At 33.2% G+C, this 21,356-nt stretch overlaps 2 protein-coding genes across 2 annotated transcripts in view; one reads left to right on the top strand and one right to left on the bottom strand.

Annotated features, from left to right (window-relative positions):
* The window catches only part of COG5 (component of oligomeric golgi complex 5), a 364,197-nt gene that overhangs the window by 91,119 nt on the left and 251,722 nt on the right, over positions 1 to 21,356 (top strand). The window lies entirely within an intron of this gene.
* Positions 3,834 to 13,730, bottom strand: GPR22 (G protein-coupled receptor 22). Its single transcript, XM_012456026.3, has 3 exons — positions 13,331 to 13,730; positions 11,469 to 12,401; positions 3,834 to 9,752 (listed from the first exon to the last, which is right to left on the bottom strand). The coding sequence occupies exons 2-3, from the start codon at positions 11,546 to 11,548 to the stop codon at positions 8,426 to 8,428; spliced, it is 1,407 nt and encodes a 468-aa protein (XP_012311449.1). The 5' UTR covers positions 11,549 to 12,401; positions 13,331 to 13,730; the 3' UTR covers positions 3,834 to 8,425.

Genomic DNA, 21,356 nt, shown 5'->3' on the forward strand with positions numbered 1-21,356 from the left:
ACAAAAGATATTATTAGTGTGGTTGGAAAAAATCCCTCCTGAAAGGGTTAATAAGAACTGTTCCTAGAGTAGTGTTTCTGTAATACCATTTGTGGCATTTATCAAGTATCGGTGCTACTTAAACTATTATACAGAACAGGAATTTAAATTAAAGGATGTCATAAAAGTATCAAATATTAGGTTATTATTTACTAAATGGTATTAATGGTACAAAGGAAATAATAATAGCAAAGGAAAAATGTTTAATTCAAACCTCTACCTAACCTGAATGGCATTTGTTCAAAACATATGCAAAATATAATTTTTAAGTATTTTCACTACAAGTTTATTTTATAAGTAATTCTTTTATGTCAATTATTATGTTTTAGTAGAAGTTTTATAGTGAAATGAGCAAAAAATGTACAAGAGTAGTACTTCTTGTTTGAGTAAGAATTTTATGAAAAATAGTAGCCATGCAGTTTTATAATTGAGTATTTCGGTTGAGTGAGGTATATAACCGTTTATGGTGAATGTTTCGTGTTTGGTAGCATTTTATTTTCTGAGAATATATGGTTCTTAAAGGAAAATTTTGTCTAGATAGCTTTTAAAGAAACAAAATTTTATTTTTTAGGAAGCTAATATACTGGATTATAGTATATATAATCCAACTAAAATTTAATCAGTTAAAATGAAGTAAATGGAGGAATTTTTTTCAAGAAGGCTTTACAGTCTCAATTAAGAGCTGCTTCTATATGTTTTTATTTATTACCTGAATGTCACCTTGATACATAGTCTGTCTTCTGATATCTAAAGTAGTAATTCTTAAACTTCAGCACACAAATCACCTGAGAGTATTTATTAAAACATATATTGGTTGGGCATGGTGGCCGACACCTGTAATCCCAGACCTTTGAGAGGCCAAGGTGGGAGGATTGCTCAAGGCCAGGAGCTTGAGACCAGCATGGGCAACATAATGAGACCCCGTCTGTACATAGGTTTTTAAAAAAATGAGCTGGGCTTAGTGATGCATGCCTTAGTCCTGGCTACTCGGGAGGCTGAGGTAAGAGAATTGCTTGAGCCTCAGAATTCAAGGCTGCAGTAAGCCATAATTGTACCACTACACCCCAGCCTGGGTGACAGAGGAAGTCCCTATCTCTTAAAAAAAAATAAAATAAAATAAAAACAAAATAAAACAAAACAAAAAGTTTTTCAGGACTGCAACCTCAGAGATTCTGATGCAGTAAGTCAGAGGGTCAGAGATGGGCCCAGGAATTGGTATTTTAAAAAAATACCAGAGAGTCTCTGATATAGGTGGACTACATTTTGAGAAACAGCTTTCTAAACAAGATGTAACAGTAGGATCTGAGGTTTAAAGTTTGTTCATTTTCAATTCCACTAATATTTACTGATCAGTTAGTATGTATCAGGTACTTTTTTGGAAAGCATCATAAAAGCAGTATAAAGGCATTGTAAAAGTAGTGCAAAAGTATATTAGTGTTGCCAACTGTTATTATATTGTGTCCATTTAAGACAGTTTTTATAAAGTTATTAGGCAGCTACAGTTTGCTAGAATTTTGTTGTAAGAAGTGATAGTAGGAAAACATTTAACAGCAAAAGAAAAGACAAAGTTTTTAAGAATTGAGAGGAAAACAAAATACAGAGTATGTAAATTAGATATTTTATATTTCAACCTGTCCTGAGGCATTAACAGTATTTTGGATGAAATACATATCTTTGATTCTTCTCTATCCAATCAATATACAATATTCCCAGGGTACTCAGTTTATCGTATATGGCATATGGGATTGTGTGTAGTATTACTGGCTGATGGAAATATAAATATATTAATATATATAATTATTACCTCACTACAGTCCCATATGTATTTCTCACTCCTATAGTCTACATTTAATATGGCCACTGCTCTCATTTGTTAGCATTAACATTTTAAAATTTTATATTAAATTTAAAACGTTTAATTTTGCAAATCTTATGAGTATTATATGTCCAAAGCTGTCAGAGGGAAAAGCAGTTTCTCATAACCTTGTCATCCTCACTAGCCACTTTTTCTCTTCATCCTGAGGAATTGGTTGATGTGCTTTGGCAGTCTGCCTTTCTTAATACCTCTCAGAAAAATATGACATATTGCTTTCATGGAAGCAGGGTGACGAAAATGACCTCAATCCCAGACAGACTCAGCTCTCCTCCCTTATCTTACTTGATGCTTCAGGGTTTGATAGTGGCAGGGAGTTGATATTGGTGTTAGTGACAGAAATGGCAGCACATTTTACCACTTGCTGGTGCAAGTACAAAGCTGTCATATTTGAAAGCCATGAATATAGCTCATGGAGGCCTGTAGAAAATGTGTGAATAGAATGGGAAAGACACTTAGTACTATTTTCACATGTTGTTTTAATATGAGCAAGGGAAGAAATATTATTGTGATTATGTTTGCTTGGTTCTTTTTGTCCGGAAAAAAATGAATATTTCTTAAAATGTGATGGCTTTTCTATTAGTGATAAGCCCACTTTTCCATTTGTTTCTACATTTCAGTACCATTTTGTTCTAAATATCTATAAATTGTTGCAAAGTTTAGTATTTATTCTACTTGTTATGATGCTGTGTTTGTTATTAAATTTCTAGTATGTGCAGCCTGTCAACAGGGTGTCTTTTGCTGTTTTGAACACTTTTTAGAAAAAAGTCAATCTTCAAATTAGTTTTGTTTTGTGAATTCTAACCTACAATTCTGTATTCTATTTGTATTTCTCTAAGAAATTAGCATCTTTGAGTATTTCAGGTCTTTTTCCAGCCTTACCGGGTTCTGTTATCTCCTCACTTTTCTCTTTTATGATATGATCTGAGCTTTTAAAATTTCTAACATTTATTATTGGTCAACTCATTTTTAACTTTCTTAGAGTTCACTGCAGTCCCTGTGTGGGGGGTTTACATTCAGGAATACATACAAGTACTCATCTTGAGATAGAAAGAAAATAGTTGCTTAAAGTTTAGTTTTCTTATTTCTCATCTTATTTAGTGGAAAGGATGAAAAGAAATACATTATTTTATGGTTTTCCCATTGGTTCTTGACTTCATTCTGAAATATAACCTTTTCAGTTGCCAGGTTACCTTTGGCAACTGAAAATTTTAGTTTTTAATTGAAACTGAAAATGTAAATTTTCTAAAGTGATTTTGAAATACAGTTTGAAGTCACTTGATTGGAATAGAAAAAGCTTTATTTGCCCTTTCATTACTATTATCCTCTAGAAATGTTGCTATTTTAAAAATTTTTAATTAACAATCTATTTTTGGCCAGGCGCGGTGGCTCACGCCTGTAATCCCACCACTTTGGGAGGCCGAAGCGGCCAGATCACGACGTCAAGAGATCGAGACCATCCTGGTCAACATGGTGAAACCCCGTCTCTACTAAAAATACAAAAAATTAGCTGGGCACGGTGGCGCCTACCTGTAATCCCAGCTACTCAGGAGGCTGAGGCAGGAGAATTGCTTGAACCCAGGAGACGGAGGTTGCGGTGAGCCGAGATCGCGCCATTGCACTCCAGCCTGGGTAACAAGAGCGAAACTCCATCTCAAAAAAAAAAATATATATATATATATAATATATAAATAAAAATTAGCTGAGCATGGTGGCATGCGTCTGTAGTCCCAGCTGCTTGAGAGGCTGAGGCAGGAGAATTGCTTGAACCCAGGAGGCGGAGGTTGCAGTGAGCTGAGATTGCGCCATTGTACTCCAGTTTGCCGCCTAGTGATAGAGCAAGACTCTATCTCAAAAAACAAAACAAAACAAAACTATTTTTATGTAGCCATTAACAAAGAATGAGGGCTGTATGTATAAAAGGAGTTGGATGGATGCTCGTAATAAATTATTCAGGGAAAAAAGTGAAAGATGACATTTGCATGTGTTACTTTACATACATTGGTATTTTCTCACTGTATTTTTTTAATAGTTAAAATAGTTAGAAAATATGTGTTTAATGGAAAACTGGAATAAACCAATTGAAAAATACATAAAGTAGATAATTTAAAACATCAACTCAAAATTTTCATTCTGAATAGCTTCTAATAACTAGAACTTTTTTAATGTTGTTTTACTTCATTGAGTTTTCTGCCTCATCATAGATTCTTGTTTTTACTTGTGTTATCAATGTAATTTATGCAAAGCATAATTGAATAGTTATTTATTGGGGATAATCTGTTTCTTATGGTCTTCCTTCTGGTCATTATTTTTAATTCTTCAGTCTCTTATGCCAGTTTTCTTTCCTAACTAGTTAACCCTATTGATTCTGCCTTCACATTGCTGTCACATCTGTATACTCCTTTGTCAAGGTATTGCCATCACTTTTTGCCAGGCCTTTCACTAGCGATGAAGGTGATGGCAGCAGCTTCCTGTCTTCTGTGTCTTACCTCATCAGTTCTATCTATGTATTGCTGTTTTATTTGTTTTTTTTTTTTAAGCTCATTTTTTCACCTTGTATTTCCCTGCTTGTATATCTCTTCTAGTTATGGCCCCAGTTTAACTTTCTAAATAAGTTCTCCCTACTGTATTACCATTCTTACAAAGAACAATTTGCTCTTCCAGAATATGCTGCAGTGCCTTATTCAGCAGTGTTTTTGTTTATATTCTTCTTAAATTCAACACAATCCCTTTCTTCTTAAGTCTAAAAGAACTTTATTCTTCTTTTATAGTATTTACCACATCAGCCTCTGTTTTTAGGTATTGCCATACCTTTTAATGCCTTGATTCTAGATTTTAAACTCTTGAGGGTAATGACTCTTTCATATATTTCAAAGTATCTGCCAAAATGCATCTATACTGTAAGATTTTAAATGCTAATTGAATTACAAAACTTACTTAATTTTATAGTCATAAAATTCAATAAAATGAAAAGTTTTATAAACTTTGGGAAGTAGCCTTGAAATAGGTGGAATAAGCTCTACTAAGATCTTGTTTCCTAATAATTTTAGATTTTTTTTAAACTCTTAAGTCTAATTTCAGTTCAACGAGAAATCTGATTTTTAATGCCCAAGGAACTGAGATTTTGCTATACATTAGTCCCCCCTTATCTGCAGGGATACATTGCAAGACCACCAGAGGATACCTGAAACCATGGATAGTATTGAACCCTATCTATAGTATATTATGTACTATGTTTTTTCCTATACACACATACCTATGATAAAGATTAATTCATAAATTAGGCACAGTAAGAGATTAAAAACAGCTAATAATAAAGTAGAACAATTATACATAAATATATAAATAATTTTAGATATAACAATTTAAAACATAAATTGTTTATTTCTGGAATTTTCCATTTAATATTTTTGGACATTCTAACTGACCTTGGGAAACTGAAACTGCAGCAAGTAAAACCACGGTTAAGGGGAGACTGCTGTAATTTTAGTTAAAGGATGAAAAAATAGAACATATACCTAAAAACTGACTTGGGTAAGAAATACAGAATTATCATGCAGGGCATTTTAAAAGATGCATCATTTTAAATAATTCTGCCTTTATAATAAGTTTGAACATTTATTCAGTAGTATTTGACAAAGTAACAAGTCCCTTAAAAAATATAAAACAAAAAAAGCAAATAATATTTTTCACATCTTGTTGAGCTCATCTTTGGTTGATATTTAAAATACTATGTGGAATAAGCCCTGCTAAGGGCTACTAAGGGCTTTTTATCCTTTGGAAGAACTGACCCAATTAACTGTAGAAATTGCTATCTGTGCCTATGATTTATAATAGCGTATGGACAGAAAAATTTAGTTTTAAGAAGGATCCCATATTGAGTTTGCTGTTGCCTCTATTGCTTTTGCATTTTTAATTTTTCGTTCTAACAGGAAATATTAGCCTTAATGCTTTTTTGAGCAAAATTACTTGAAATAAAGTGAATTCACACATTGTAATGGAGACCAACATGAGGAAAATAGAAATATTTTATCTTTTCATAGAACAGATGTTTAATACAAAAAGTTGTCTAAGCTTCTCATTCTCACTTTTAAGCTGAGGTCAGTAGTTGGAAACATAGTTGTGACTTGTTTTTGAAGCTAAATTTTTAGCCCATAAGCATTATTTTGGTTTACATATTTTATACTACTTAGCACATTAGAAAGCTGTTAGAAGTTTTCTGATAGGTGTGAATTTTCTTGTCGTAAATCAGTTGGTGCACTTTTGTATACCTGAAAGATCATTACAGATGGGCAAAAATGCTTGTTAAATGTCTGCTTCAGTGCCAAGTTTAAAAATAATAGCAGTTTTAAGGGCAATATTGTGATGTTTGCCATTTATTTATTTCTTATTACAGAAGACAAGAAGGCATGAAAGCAGTTTAGACAGATATATTAGAAATCTCTGTTTTTATGCTGAGTTCTTTGGCAAAGTTATAAACCTTAAGAATAAAAATATTTAAAACGTAAGGGAGTTTTCCTTAATATGAAGGCTCTAAAAATAGTCTAATTTTTATTAAGATTATAAAACTAGATTTTAAAATTTTAATTTATGGTTGGAGTCCAATTATAAAATTCATTTTTAAAATTTTTAAGTGAAGATATTAATGAGTTTGTTTTATTTCCTGGGTTAAAAAATAAAACAAAAATAAAATAAAAGAAGATTAGGATTTACGCTGTGCCACATGGTACCAAATGAACATTTTCTTGATACTTTTGTGCCTGAAGTGTTAATTTCCCTTTGGGGTTTCAGAAACTTGGCTATGCTACATTTTGTCAAATTGAAGCATTTTTTTTTAACTTCAAAGAACAGTAGAAAATAAGGCAGAAGGAAACTGAGGTTTTGCCAAGATTTAACATTATGGTAACATTATTATCAGAAGTAAATTACTATTTAATTTGCCATGTAACCTTAATGAGTCCAAGCTATTGCATGGTATTCATTTCTCCAAGGATTCGGATATTTAGTAAACTAGACTGGATAAATCTCATTTATTTGTATAAAAGTGATATATTGTTGAAATTTTGGACTTTTTTTTTCAGTTTAAAAATGGGTTGCTATTTGGTTTAGTGAATACATATTCAAAAAATAGAATAAAAGTTGTTCAGCTAGCCAATTACAATGCAGTATTTTCCTATTTTAAGTAACATTGCTAATATTCTGATAGTGATATTGGCACTTACTGATAGATTATTACATTATAGCAATTGGAAAATATTTGTTTGATAAGAGATTCCTAATCCTTGTAATCTGTAGTTAGGGTTCACAATTTCATGATTTTCCCACATGAATTGAGGGTTGGAGAGAAAAATGCCTAAAGTTAAACTAAGTGATGGTAGAGTAGAAAAGTGACAAGATTTATTGTTACTTTAAGGATTTTCAGTGTGGAAATAAAACAACTGTATTTTGAAACACTTGGGAGCTATGATTGCTTAGGAACATTGTATAAACTGTATTACTCTAAACTTGCATGTATCTAAAATTAGAGGCTTTGTTAGACTTTTCTATAATAGCATAATATCTTTTTTTTTTTCCTTCCTGGTATTCAGATTTGGATAGTTAACTTTCTATTATACAACAGGGCTGAGTGGAATAAAGTTATGAAGTAGGTTATTTTAATGTACTGGTTTTTTTTTTGCCCGTATACTGTATTAATCCAGAGCATTTGGCTTAAACTTAAGCAAAGAGAGAAGGGAAGAAAAAGACTGGTGCTTTAGTGTTCTTCCTTCCCTTTATTTTCTTTTCATTTGCATATTATAGGCATACTGTTCTTAAACTTAGAAAATCTGTTTGTTTTTTCATAGTAAACATGAATTTTAAAATTTCTCTATCTTGGTGTGTATACAGAGGTTTTTTTTTTGTTGTTGTTCATTAATTTTAAAATTTTTATAAATCCTATGATTTTTTACATTTAAAAGAATACAGCTTGATACATAGTTCATTATTTTTGATGCATTGGACATAGCAAATACACTATACCAGCAAACATAGCATAATGGTATGGGAAATCTTGGATTGTTTTGAGCCCATAATTTTGGGTTTTAGGTTAAAATGCTACCCTAGTTGTCATCTAAATATATCTGTAGTTTGTGGCTTAGAAATAATGCACTGTAACTTAAAAAAAAAAAAAAAAAAGCAAGGATACCTATGTCAGTTACATTTTAAAGTTATACACTGTTTTAAGGCTATGTATTTATTCTTTAGAAAATATGACTTACATGAATATTTTCTGTTGGACATAATATTGACAAAATATACACATGATAGTACTTTAACAAACTGCCATGCAACAAGTACATTAAGTAATGAAGAAGTTGAATATATATGACCTAATCTAATTGACATTCACATTGAAAATTTACAACATAATCAATACTTAAAATATTTCTTCTTATATTTGGCAGTAATATCAGTTTTTACAATTTAAATTTAAAACTCATTTGAATGTGGATTTGGTGAAACTTAGACTTTTCTCTAGTCTGTGACAACCTGAGGTACTAAACATTTCTCTCTTATTTCACTATCTTCAAAGGTAATTTTTTTGTTTCTTTTAGGATCTATCCAAGAGTTGTGTATTACAGCGTTATTAGGCAGGGGATCAGCTTCTACTATAGAAACAACTCGCTTTTTCATTTTACTTTTCAAGACCTTTTGAAATTTTTGTCTAGTGAATGCATATAATAGAGGGTGAAATATAGTTGTTCCATAAGCCATGACTAAAAAACACAATCTTAATTTTACTAAAAGGTCACTTGGGCCTAAACATAAAATGGTGGTATTTAAAACAGAAATTGGTGTCCAGCAGAGAAGAAATGTAGAAATAATCAATAAAGACATCCTGAAGACTCTTTTTTGTCTTTCTCGTCGTTCACGGTGTCGTTTCACAGCTCGCCGGAGGGCAATTATTACAGAAACTGAAGTTCTTACACCAAAGACTACATTTCTCCCACCACTGCTTTGTGACATGTCTGTAGCCTCGTGCTGTGTGGTTAGAGAAATTGTCTTTTTCTTTCTTGCTTTCTTCTTCTGCCCTGTAGAAAATCTTGTACCTATTCGAATATTAAGAGCCTGAAGTATTTTGGTATATGTGATTAACATTACTACAACAGTGAAAAAGAATATTGGGATCTGTACTAACAGGTGATAATACATTCCCAGTTCAGTGTAGTATTCATTTGTACTGACACATAAAAGTGTCTTGTTTTCCCATGTATTTCCACTTTGAAGACTGAAAAAATTTACCTCAATAAAAGGAATCAGGAAAGAGAAAAAAGAAAAAATCCAAATGGATGTCATTAACATTACAGCTCTGCCCATTGTCAGAATTCGGTTTGCAGGTTTTACAGAGATGTCGTATCTGTCCAAAGTGATAGCAAAAACGTTGATTGCTGTTGAGACACTTGCAAAAGATACACAAGCCTCATGGAAACAGCAGATGAGAGCAGTGTTACTCTCCAGTGAAAGCAGAAGGATAACTATAGTTAGAGGAATACATCCCACACAAATTATTACATCAAGTACATGAAGATTCATCGTAATAATGTTACTGACAGAGTTGATTAAGTTGGATTTCATGCAGTAAAGTACCAATACGGTGAGGTTGCTGCCAAGTCCCAACACAATTTCTAACATAAGAAATCCGGTGAGAGACACTTGAAAGCTTAACGGATATGATAGTGGTTGGTACATATTGGTGTTGATGTCATCAATGTCATCTCGCACTGTAATGTTAGATTCAGACTGCATGTTGATTTCCAGAGTGGGAGAAAAGCACATTCTTTTGGAGCAGTTGGTTTTTTCCCTAGAAAGTGAAATAGAATAAACTATTTGATATTTGGCAGTTTAAATGACATAGAACGTGTTCTTTGTAAGAAATCTTTTAATTGTGTACTTGGTTTAATTTTTAAGTTTGTTAACTATTAATAGGAAATGTAGAATTAAGAAACATCAAGGTTGCATTATTTTGTTATAAAAAATTGTGTTTCCCTTTTGAAGAAATAACTATGAAAATTGGTCCTCGGTAGTATAGAGTTATTTTAATATACTAAAGGATTTTCCTCATTTGAGTTTTTCAAGCTTATTATTTGAGATAAAGTATATTTTTGTATGATAAAACTACCTAGCATACAAAATAAATCTCAGGCCAATGTCTTAAAATTTCATTTAAATGTTGTGAGTAGGTAGCAAATAAATGCTATTTTAATATACTCTAGCATAATGAGTGTAGGTGTAATTATTCCTGTGAGATTTCAAATGAACAGGACAAGTGTTCATTTAAAATGACAAATGGCACAGAGCACTAGTATGTTTTAAGATGCTTTATCCATGTTGATTGAATTTCATATTCAGAAGTCAACAGTGTGCTTGGGGACATTTGGAGTTATTTCCCACAGAAATAGGCCAGTGATAAATATTTCATATATCACAGTTACAATGCTCAGTGAACTTTACAATTGGCAGACTTAAAAATTGGAAGAAATGGGACGTTATGCTAAAATAAAAAGCTACAAAGTTTGGTAAAAGAGCATTAATCACTCCGATGAGTGATTTATTTTGTGACCACACCCTCTTGTAGCTTGTGGAAACAGGAAATTGAAATTTAATATCACATAGCCATTTTTAAAGTGATTTAAAGAAATATATATCAGTTAACTGTTTAAACTGAGTTTTTAAAGTAAAAGATGAAATTTTAGGGAAAAGGGGTATCTGAAGCCCTTTTTTTGAGGAAGCTTTTAAAGTTACACATTACCTGTGAAACCTTTTGTGTACATCACCTATTGTCTAATTTTGAAGAAAATTTTAAAAAAAAACGAATTCTTTTGCTAATTCATGCAAATCTATGTTTTAATATATAGGGGTTTAAAATAATTTGTAAAAAATAATGTCTAATGTTCTGGGCTAAAATGTCACTTAATCAGTATATTCAGTTTATGAACTCATACAACCAGCTATATTTCACATTTAAAATACAGCATTTCAACTGCAAAATCATATTCAAGCATAAATTATAAAAGCTAATTTCAAAATTCATGTTAACTTCCACTTGATGTTATGTTTGACAAATTTTTGAATACAGTTTTATTTATGCATGTTACTTTGGGGATAATATTGCAGAAACACAAATGATAACGTTTCTTTTGAGTTAGTATAAAGTATTACTAGAGGCATATTTATTCGAATAAGTTAAGGTCTTAGCTAACATTGAAGTCCTATAAAAATGGAAAATTTTAAGTGTGCCAGATTTTCTCAACTGACAGATTAAACATCAGGTCTTTGTCACATCAGTTAGATTTATAATTTAATAAAGCAGAAATGTCAAGTTAGATGATAATTAAGAAAAATACATTTTCTCTACAGCAAGATTCTGTTCTTTTGTAAATGTTAAACAGTGTGGTCCAGTGCATGCATCTTCTGACCTACCTGTTTGCTGTTGCCTTATGGGCCTTTTGGCTCACAATGGCAGTTTTTGACAAATTGATACATGATAACATTGACAGATTTTGACATGAATTTTTACCTGACAACAGTGAAGTAGCTGTGATTTATTTCATATCTTGTAGGAATTCTTTCATTTTCTCTCCAGTACTTCAACTGCATGCATTATGAGATTTAGTTGGCTGATGGATTTCTAAAGAACAGTACATAATATTTTATTTGTTTTGCTTTAAAAAGTCACGACTAAGAGAAACTTCCTTGGATGATAGGAATTATGTTTCTCTTTGATGGTGTACATGAGAATGTCGATTTATTTTCCAGAATATGTGAAAACAAAAAAGGAAACATAAGGTTTGTAGCTTCTAAAATATATTTAAACATCCTTTTGTTACAATTGTAAACTGTTTTTATAGCAGTCCTCACTATTTTGAAATGATTTCTCGATCACATAACTTGCTTTATATTATAAATCCAGGCCATGCCCTTTTGATAAAAACCATCTGCTATTTAATTTGGTTTGTTTTCATTAGAAGAGGATACATAATTGGTCATAAAAGTCAGAAAAATCCATTAGTCGTATCAATTGATATGAATATCTGAATATTTAGTGCAGAACACAGTTGCTAAATCTTCCTTTTGTTTGCTGGTCAAGTATGTTATTTTCTTTTTGGAAATTCATGTTTCATTATTTCTTCCAGAATCAGTAGCTTCCACAATTCTGGTGTGTTAAAGTATAAACTTCCTCTTTTAAAATGCTCACCAGTTCTTTTCAGGCTTTTACAGTTATATTGTTTTTCTTTTTGTGGTTATTTTATGTAGCATCTTCCTAGGATACAGTTGATTTTTTTATATTCCAACAGTAATGTAGACCTGTTCCCTGGTTTTAACTCCTTAATGTCTTAAGTCGTGTTACAGGAACATCTTGCAGTTCGTAGTTCAGACAGCTAGGGAGATGCTCAGTCAATTGCATTCTTCATATTGTCAGTTGTAAATACTGAATTAGCTGCTATCGGTCCTTGTGAAAAGAAAAAAATTGGTTAAGAAATAGGATTTTAAAAAATTTGCAATTAATTGAAAGTTACTTTAGTTTTGTTTAAAAACTATCCAGTATTTGTTATCACAAAAACCAAACTGAATAATTAGAGCCAGAGCTATATGCATAAAATTAAATTTCTTTAAATAAAATATTCCTTTTTCCTAATAAAGATTGTATATATTATCTTATTTAACAATACAGTTCACATTTCAAATACAGTTGTGAGAGAAAAGCTGTATTTTTTAAAACTAGTTTCTGCTCTCATTTTAGAAGCTAACCTGTATTTTCAGAGACGATGAACAGTTAGCATATACTAAACATATTGTTATTTCCTCTTTGTAATAAATTTAACATTTCTTGCTGTAAAAATATTGTAACTTGCTTAATTATTAGCACATGGTTTGAATTTTAACTCATTAAAACAGATTTCATGACAAGATACTATAAATTTCCATCGATGAATTGTTCATGTGGTTGAAATATAAAAGGTAGTAAAAATTATAACTGCAAATTAATTTTCAATGAACATGCCCAATAATAAACTTAACATAAAATTAAGTAATAAGTAACAGCAAATTAGTAAACCTTGTTCTTTTAAGAAATACAAGCATTTTTGGAACACTGGAGAAAAACTGTACTGATTACATTAAGAATATTTAGTATATCTGAAGTGACTTAAAAGCTGTCTTCATAGTGAATTAACAAAGAATATTTGTATTTAACAATGCATTCTAAAAATTACATTTAAAATTTAGCATGTCTTAAAAGAAATTGATCTTAAAATACATGTCTAGCAATAAGTAGAATTAAACAAACTTAAAATTTAGGCTGAAATTTTTCAAAGTAATTTTTACCCCACTATGCCAGTTCAAAAGCAGCTGTATACTATAATAAGGAACACATCTTACCTCCGCTAAAGATTTGATAAATTCTTGATGTAGTTGAAGCATTTCCAGTTTGGATTGATTCATTTTGTTCACTTGTTAGTAGAGGACTGGGGGAAGAGGGTCATAAACATCTCTTCAAAAATGACCTTAATGAAAATATGTGTCTGTAGTGTGCCATTGTTTCAGCAGTACTGCTAATGTATGGAACATGTAGTGCTGCTTAGAGGCTGCTGCAGTCTCTCACTCTTCCTACTGTGGAATCAATAAGCATCTGAAAATACATAATGAAAGTAATTTAACATACTGAAGGCTTCTTGTCTCCAGAGACAACATTTAGATTCAGTCTTTCTAAAAAGGAACGGCACTGCTTTTCAGAGGAAAGCCTGTTCTGGGCAGCTTTTGCAGAATGACAGCCTACCTTGTCGCTTCTCTCCACTGCAGAGAGATGCAGTGCATTCACTAATTTTGATTGGTCAGTTGTATTGGGCTTAAGCTGTGCTTCATATGTATAGCAGGGATTTCCCCCGCTCCCCACTGTTTTATATAAGGATACTTTTTTAAAAAGGCTAAATTTATGAGTGGTTATATGTTGTTCTTAAATAGAATATGTGTAAATTAGTATTTTTAAAAATGTGTATTCTATTCTGGTTTGTTGGTCACTTATGCCTAACATTAAAAAATGCAGGGAGGTGGGGGAACAGGAAAGATATACATAGTAAAAAGTATATATTCTTTTTAAAGCCTTGATAATTGCATTTGAGAATATTTTAGTTATATATGTGTTTTTGGTTGAGATTCTTTGTTCTACAAATAGAAACCCACTGCTTCTTTACTGTGAGCCACATTGAATTTCAACTAGTTTGTTTGTATTCAAGTCATCTTCTCTGAGTATTCCAAATTGTTGTGAGCATCTCAAGGTGTTAAACATTGTCATGACTTTACTTAAGTATTCATTCATTTGGGTATTCATTCATTTCATTCATTCATTCAAAATAATAATCAGATTGACCTAAGGTGATAATACTCTAAAATATTTTTTAAACATTTCATTGTAATAGCTTAGTCTCAGGGTGTAAAATTTTAATCATTAATAATTGTGTTACTTTTGGAGGTTACTACTTTGTCTTCACCTTTGATAACCCTTTTATTTGGTAGATGTATACTGATCACTTGCTATAATATTTTATTTCAGTTGGCTTACTCTATTTTTGACCTGGGCACATTTCTTGGATTGCTATTTCTTAAATATTATATGTAGCTACATGCTAATGTTGTTAATAAAGTATTGTTTTAAAGTAAATTAAGTTAGTTGCATGTCTTTATAAGTTATAAAGCTAAATGATAAGGTAGATACACTTTCAAAATGGAAATAATGATATAAGTACTGAATATTTAACATTAAATATTTAAATTTTAAATTAAATTTAATATTTAAAATTAAAAATCAAAATTAAAATATTTAAAATTATATTTCTATTAATTTTATTTATCTATAAATAAGCTTCTATTTTTAATAGTGAGGATAAATTTTTTTAGAATTAAGTAGATAAAACAGCTGGACTCTCTAGAAGACATTACAGGTGGCTAAACTGTTAGAATGTTGATCATCACCTATTTCCATTATTTTAGGAATATTTAGTGATCTTCATGTTTCAAAATGTATGCTGTTTTTTATTTGCAATTGGAACTAATCTCTTATTATTTGGAAAAGCAGTATGCATTTTTATAATCTTCCACTGGTGGCATTGAAGCTTTATAGGGGAATAACTGACCAGTATATGAGTTGTGAGTTGCATTTCTATAGAAGTTCAGAATAATGTGGTGAAAAATTTTGTTGTGAATTTTTAAAATCTTCTGCACAGCTTTGAGTGGCAAAGCTTTGGTAATGCTAAAAATGAAAATTTTGTGCTGCTATTCATGCATTTTGAAAGTTGGGAAAAAAGATCTTGTTAGAATGCCAGCCATTTATAAAGATAACTTAAACACACACACACACACACACACACACACACACACACACTCTCTCTCTCTCTCTCTCTCTCTCTCTCTCTCTCTCTCTCTCTCTCCCCCTCCCCACACACACACACAAACACACACGTTCATTTAAGCTTCAAATTAAAACCAGAGAAAACATGTTAGCATCAGTTGAAATATGTGGTGAGGGTGAGGAGATTATTGACACAGTAGAGTGCTTTTCTGCCAGAGTTCAAGTAGTTGCTTATGTTTATCATCAAAATATCCCCATGAAGTTGAAGAAACCAAGATACAGAGAAAGTTACTAACTTAAAAGGGTCTAGGTAAGTTAGCAGCAGAGTCAGTGTTAAAACTCTGCAAACCACACTCTACTAGGCAGTTGGCCTTTTCTCTTTGGAAAATTATGAAGGTCTTGGGACTTAGTATTGGATGATCTAGAGTTAGTTGCTATTTATTGCCTATATAACTTTTGGCAAGTCAAGCTTCCTTTGGGTCAACTTTGCCTCTTTTTGTTGAAATATGTTTTTATGCTTTGTTTAACTCTTCGTGAGACAGTGTTTTCAAGTTTTACTCAGATTATTTAAAACAAAAAACAGAAAAAAACCACCAAAATCTGGGGTTTCTGAGTCATAATGGTAACTCAGCATGGACATTGCACTTTATTTTCTGTATGAGTAACTTGTCTCCAAGGATACATAAGATATCACAAACAGTGTTTTTTTTTGTTTGTGTACAATGCTTAGTGTAATTTTATTTCCTTTTAAAAACCACAAATTGTTTTGGTGATCACAAGGTACGCTGAAATCTTGACAAGGTAATTCTGACTTCCCCTGTTTTTAACCAATATGCAAATATCTAAACCATTGATTGAGAATCAGATATTATTTTCATGAAAAAAATTAATAACAGGCCAGGTGCAATGGCTCATGCCTGTAGTCCCAGCACTTTGGGAGGCCGAGGCAGGTGGATCACTTTAGGTTAGGAGTTCGAGAACAGTCCGGCCAACATGGTGAAACCCTATCTCTACAAAAATATACAAAAATTACTCAGGCATATTAGCATGAGTCTCTAGTTCCAGCTCCTCAGGAGGTTGAGACATGAGAATCGCTTGATCCCTGGTGGCGGAGGTTGCAGTGAGCCAAGATCGCATCGCTGCCCTCCAGTCTGGGCAACAAGGTGACCCTCAGTCTCAAAAAAAAAATTAATGTCAAATGATCAGTTTATAAAGATTCTTGTTTCCATAGTAACACTCGCACTTGTGCATTTAATATATTTTGTATTCATATAGGATACTAATTTTGAAGAATGCTACAATTGGTGATTTTAAACCTAATTTCATGTTATAAAATAATGTTATAGGCTAACCTTTATATAATAACCTAGGAAAGCAGTTTGACTTCCTAATGATAACTAAGCACTAGATTTGATTCTAACCTCAAAATATAGCTTAATTAAAATCCTTTTCCAAAACTCATGCCTTCCTTTTTAGTTATAAATATTTTAATTGGGTATCTATTTTAATTCCTAAAAATTTCTCATATGAGGAATCTCTGATTTTTAATTTTATGTATTTGTCTTCTTAAGCTTGGACAACCATGACTATGACAGAGTAATTTATTGTATATTTACGTTGTACTATGCATATCAAATCATTCTTACCCAGCTTGTGGCTAGTTCTGATGCCACAGTTTTGAAGATTCTCTGAGTCTGTAAATAAATCTCAGCTTTGTGAAATACTAGAATTCACCATAACTGAAAGGGCTTTGAAACAGTTTTAAGGTATCTATGCACAAACAGTTTCTAATTGCTGAAAATTAGGTTTAAGCTGTATTGTGACAAGGATCCTTTTTCAGTGTCAATTTAGCATAGTAAACCTTGAACTCTGATTCTGGAACCCATGGAAAAAAAGATTATTTTGCTTTAATGCCAATTCAGAAATTTCATTTGGCTTCTCTACTTTACATTTACACCAAATATTTTATCAAAAAAATAGAAATGGACCATCTGCTGAACCTCCATCCATCAAGTGGGGAGTAGCCAAAGTAGTAGAGCATCAAAAATATTGGTGATTCATTTTCTATATGAGAATAATTGAAAACTGATTATATTTGATAAAGCACATGCATCAGAATTGCATACACTTAACAGATAGAAAATCCACAAGCCATTCTTTCCCATTCTTCCCTACCTCACCTAAATTGGGCTTTTACATTTCTTTTATTTTTATTTTTCCCACTGTATTTGTAAGTCATTTGACAGTATCACATACATTATAAAAATAAACACATGGCATTTCTTGCCATTTTTCCATCCAAACTTACACTTTGGACCCTGTGACTATTAGTACAGTTTATCCTCCCTCTGTTGTACAACTGTTGGCATGTCTACTTTGCGGCCTTGTTCAAATTATTACCTTCATGCCCAGTTTTCTGGTTTACTATTTGCTTAATAACCCTCTTTATCTTCCTAAATATTATGGGTTTTATTGCTGCTTTTCTCTTATATTTTAATGACAGAACTATACCAATAGCCATGTTTGTGCCCCGTCACTTCATTGATTTCTCTTTTCTCTTACTTCCTTTTTTTCTTTGCATAATTCTATAAGTTATGCAGAATTGAATTAATTTTGTGTTCTGAGGCCAAGTCCATTGATCAGCTAGATTACATATTTAACAAAGCTATGTCAAGTCCCCTCTTTTTGTGCTGTTATAACTCTTACCCTCTGCTGGGGGACATAGCTGACTATCTATATCTAGTGATCTGTTATTGATGCAAGTTAGTTACATAACATTTTTTTAAGAAGGCTGCCATTCTTTATGTAGAGCAAGAGAATGGCAGAGTTTTACTGTAGGCTATAGTTCTATAGACTCAGTAACATCCGCTATACTACTTGAGTCATCCATTTGGGAAAATGGATGCATTTTAAGAGTTTAGTTAATAATTCTTGAAGACTATAATCACTGGTGTCTGTCTGCGAGGTATATTCAACAGTGTATCTTCAGTTGCTGCTACCTTCTGATCTCTGTTTAGGGGTGCAATATCTACAAAAGACCTGCTGTTATTTTGATTGGTATTGTAGAGAATCTGTAGATCAATTTGGAAAGAATTGACATCTTAACAGTATTGAGTCCTCTAACTTATAAACACAGTATCTCTATTATTTTTAGGGCTTTTTTGATTTGTCAGTATTTTGCAGTTCTTGGCCTATAGATTCTGCACATATTTTGTTAGATTTGTATTTAATTTCTTTAGTGCTATTGAAGTAGTACCTTTTTTTTTTTTTTTTTTAATTGAGATGGAGTCTTGCTCTGTCACAAGGGTGGAGTGCAATGGCACCATCTCTGCTTACTGCAGCCTCTGCCTCCTGGATTTAAGCAATTCTCCTGCCTCAGCCTCCTCAGTAGCTGGGACTACAGACACATGCCACCACACTCAGCTAATTTTTGTATTTTCAATAGAGACAGGGTTTCACCATGTTGGCCAGGATGGTCTCTTATCTCTTGACGACGTGATCTGCCCACCTCGACCTCCCAAAGTGCTGGGATTACAGGCGTGAGCCACTGTGCCTGACCAGTAGCACCTAATTTTTTTAAAAAAATCCAATTGTTTATTGTTAGTATATGTAATTAGTTTTTGTATATTGAACTCATATCCTGCAACTTTACTAAATTCATATATTAGTCTTGAGAGTTTTTTGTGTGAATTCCACAGTATTTTCTATATAGACAATTAATGTTGTCTGCAAATAGTTTACTTTTTCCTGAAACATGTGTGACTTATTTATATTCTTGTCTTTTTGTACTGCCTAGGACCTCTGCTATTAGGTTGAATAGGAATGTGTTGGGAGAAGCAATCCACCATGAGCCCTGAACATTCTTGCTGGATATGCTGAGAATGCAAAGCCCTAACCAAACTACCTTTTACCCGATCCATTTCTCAGGCTTATATTTGTAGCTGGCAACCTTGAGAAATGAAGTAATGATGCCCTCGCCAAAGAGAATACAAGCAGACTTGCTTCTCTTTGTTATAAAAATGGCAACTTTCCCAAGCTCAGTGTTCTTCAGCTGTGAAAAAACTCATAGTTCACAGAGCATCCACAGCCCTTTGCCACAGACTTGGAGGGCAAGTTGCATTGTCACTGATAATCATGCTCATACTGCTTGCTATATCATGGGTAATACAGTTGTTTGGTTTGGACCCAGGCATCTTATATCTTAGCATTCATGAAAACAGTAACAGGCTAGCTTCATAGCTTATAAATAGGGTAGAATACCAGACCCTAACAATTTTTGACATTTTTGGCTACAAGCATATGATTTTGACAGAGATACAGTTTCCTGTAAGAGAAATGACAGGGCTCTTGTGGGCTGGTTTGAGAGGTTATGAAACCAGTAGCAAATTCTCTTGTTTAAGTGGTGGGATACAGAGTAAAAGTCTCCTAATGACCTGCCTGTTAATGAATTTTTGGGGGGATAAGCAATGAGGGGTGGAATTAAATGAAACTGCTCAAATAGTGCCTTGGTTATTGCTTACTCTCTAGGCTGGAGAAGGTAAGACTATTATTATATCAACAAAACAGCAAGCCTCAGGGCCCTAAGGCAAAAGGCAGTATGGCTGCTGAATCGAGGCCTTCTGAGAGCTAACATAAAAGATGTCAGCAATGAGGATGTGGAGCTTTGGGTAGACTAAGTATATTATAAGTTCATTTGTGGAGCCTGGGTGGGCAGCCACTTGAAATTGAATTTAAATGCAGTCTTGCCGACTGGTACATAGCTGCTCTTTCACTTTGTGGTTTCTGATTTTTCTTTCCCCTATCTATTCTAACCTCAGCTGCTTAAGTTACAAGCCAAATATGGTAGGGAACCTCAGGGAGGGAGAGAAATTCAAACTTTTCTAGCTCTGTTGAATGGAGATGCTCAATTAACCATCCTATGTGGTCCTGTGGGGAAAAAGCACGGTAGGTGTTAAGGTAGGCTGAATGTACTGAGGACCTTCAGGATGAAGCTATAGCAGCATGCACGTGGGTGAATTAGAGACCCCTAGGTGCAAGCATTTCCAGGAGCACAGTGTCACCCTGGAGTGAGAAACCAAAGAAGAAAAGCCTTCCCACCACCACAGTCCTCTGCAGGATAGCCTCCTCTGCTACCCTGTCTTCCCCATGTTCGTCCTCAGGAAATAATGTAGTCTCCTGGCAACTATGGCTGTAGTCCCTTTTGTGCATATGTTAAATTCCTTGGCCTGTGGGTAAAACACTCAAATTTTAAAAAGCTAAAATGTAGACGGAGCCTCTGGGCCTATTCAGTGTACTATTGTTTTGGGTTCCTCTGCTAAATGTGTAATTGGTGTTGATAATTTTATGTTCTTACACTATGAATACTTATAGATTCAGAGGAGATTGTCCTATTCATGGGCTGCTACATGTAGAGAGGTGTTCCCCTGTCCCCTCCGTGGGTGATTCAGCAAAAATAATGTATCATCCCAGGAGGGAAGAAAAGAAAATCATAAGTTTGGTTAAAAGCTCAGTGACTGCTGGAGAACTCATACCGTTTCCCAGTACAGCAGTGCCACCTGCCTGACCCAGCTACCAAGTGCACCTCTTTTGAAAAGGCAGATGCAACTTTGAAAAGGGATGCAGCTGGCCTGGCCTTAGTGTCATTTTGGTTTTCCATGAGGTAGAACCTACCCCTTTTGAGAAAACCTTATTTCTCACTTTGCCACCTGAAACAAAGCAACTGACTCATGGCCCTGGATTTAAGGAATTTCCTTTAAATATCTGGGCCTGTTTCATTGATGGTTCAGCCCAATTAAAAGCTGATGCAGCTGTTGAGGGTCAGAAAAGTGAGAGTGGATGGCATCGCTCCATTCTTACAGCTTTGACCAATACGCCCCTTGATTAACCTTGTTATATTTTTACTGGCTCCTGGCCTGTTTCCAATAGCCTAACCTTCAGGTCTGTTAGAAGACTAGCAGATTAAAAACAACTTTTCTTTGGGACTGCAAACTGTAAAAACAAATTGTAGCTGCTAGTCAGACAGTTTGGCTTACCCAAACCTGTACCCCTCAGATTGCCATC

Source organism: Aotus nancymaae, unplaced genomic scaffold (assembly GCF_030222135.1).
Source record: "Aotus nancymaae isolate 86718 unplaced genomic scaffold, 86718_ANA_hifiasm-v0.15.2.pri h1tg000002l, whole genome shotgun sequence".
Classification (NCBI taxonomy): Eukaryota; Metazoa; Chordata; class Mammalia; order Primates; family Aotidae; genus Aotus; species Aotus nancymaae.

Excerpts from the sequence above, each read along its gene's own strand:
- GPR22 (XM_012456026.3), bottom strand. The coding sequence starts at position 11,548 with ATGCAGTTGAAGTACTGGAGAGAAAATGAAAGAATTCCTACAAGATAT. Across the intron at positions 9,753-11,468 it reads AGCTACTTCACTGTTGTCAG|GGAAAAAACCAACTGCTCCA; the intron begins GTAAAAATTCAT and ends TTCACTTTCTAG.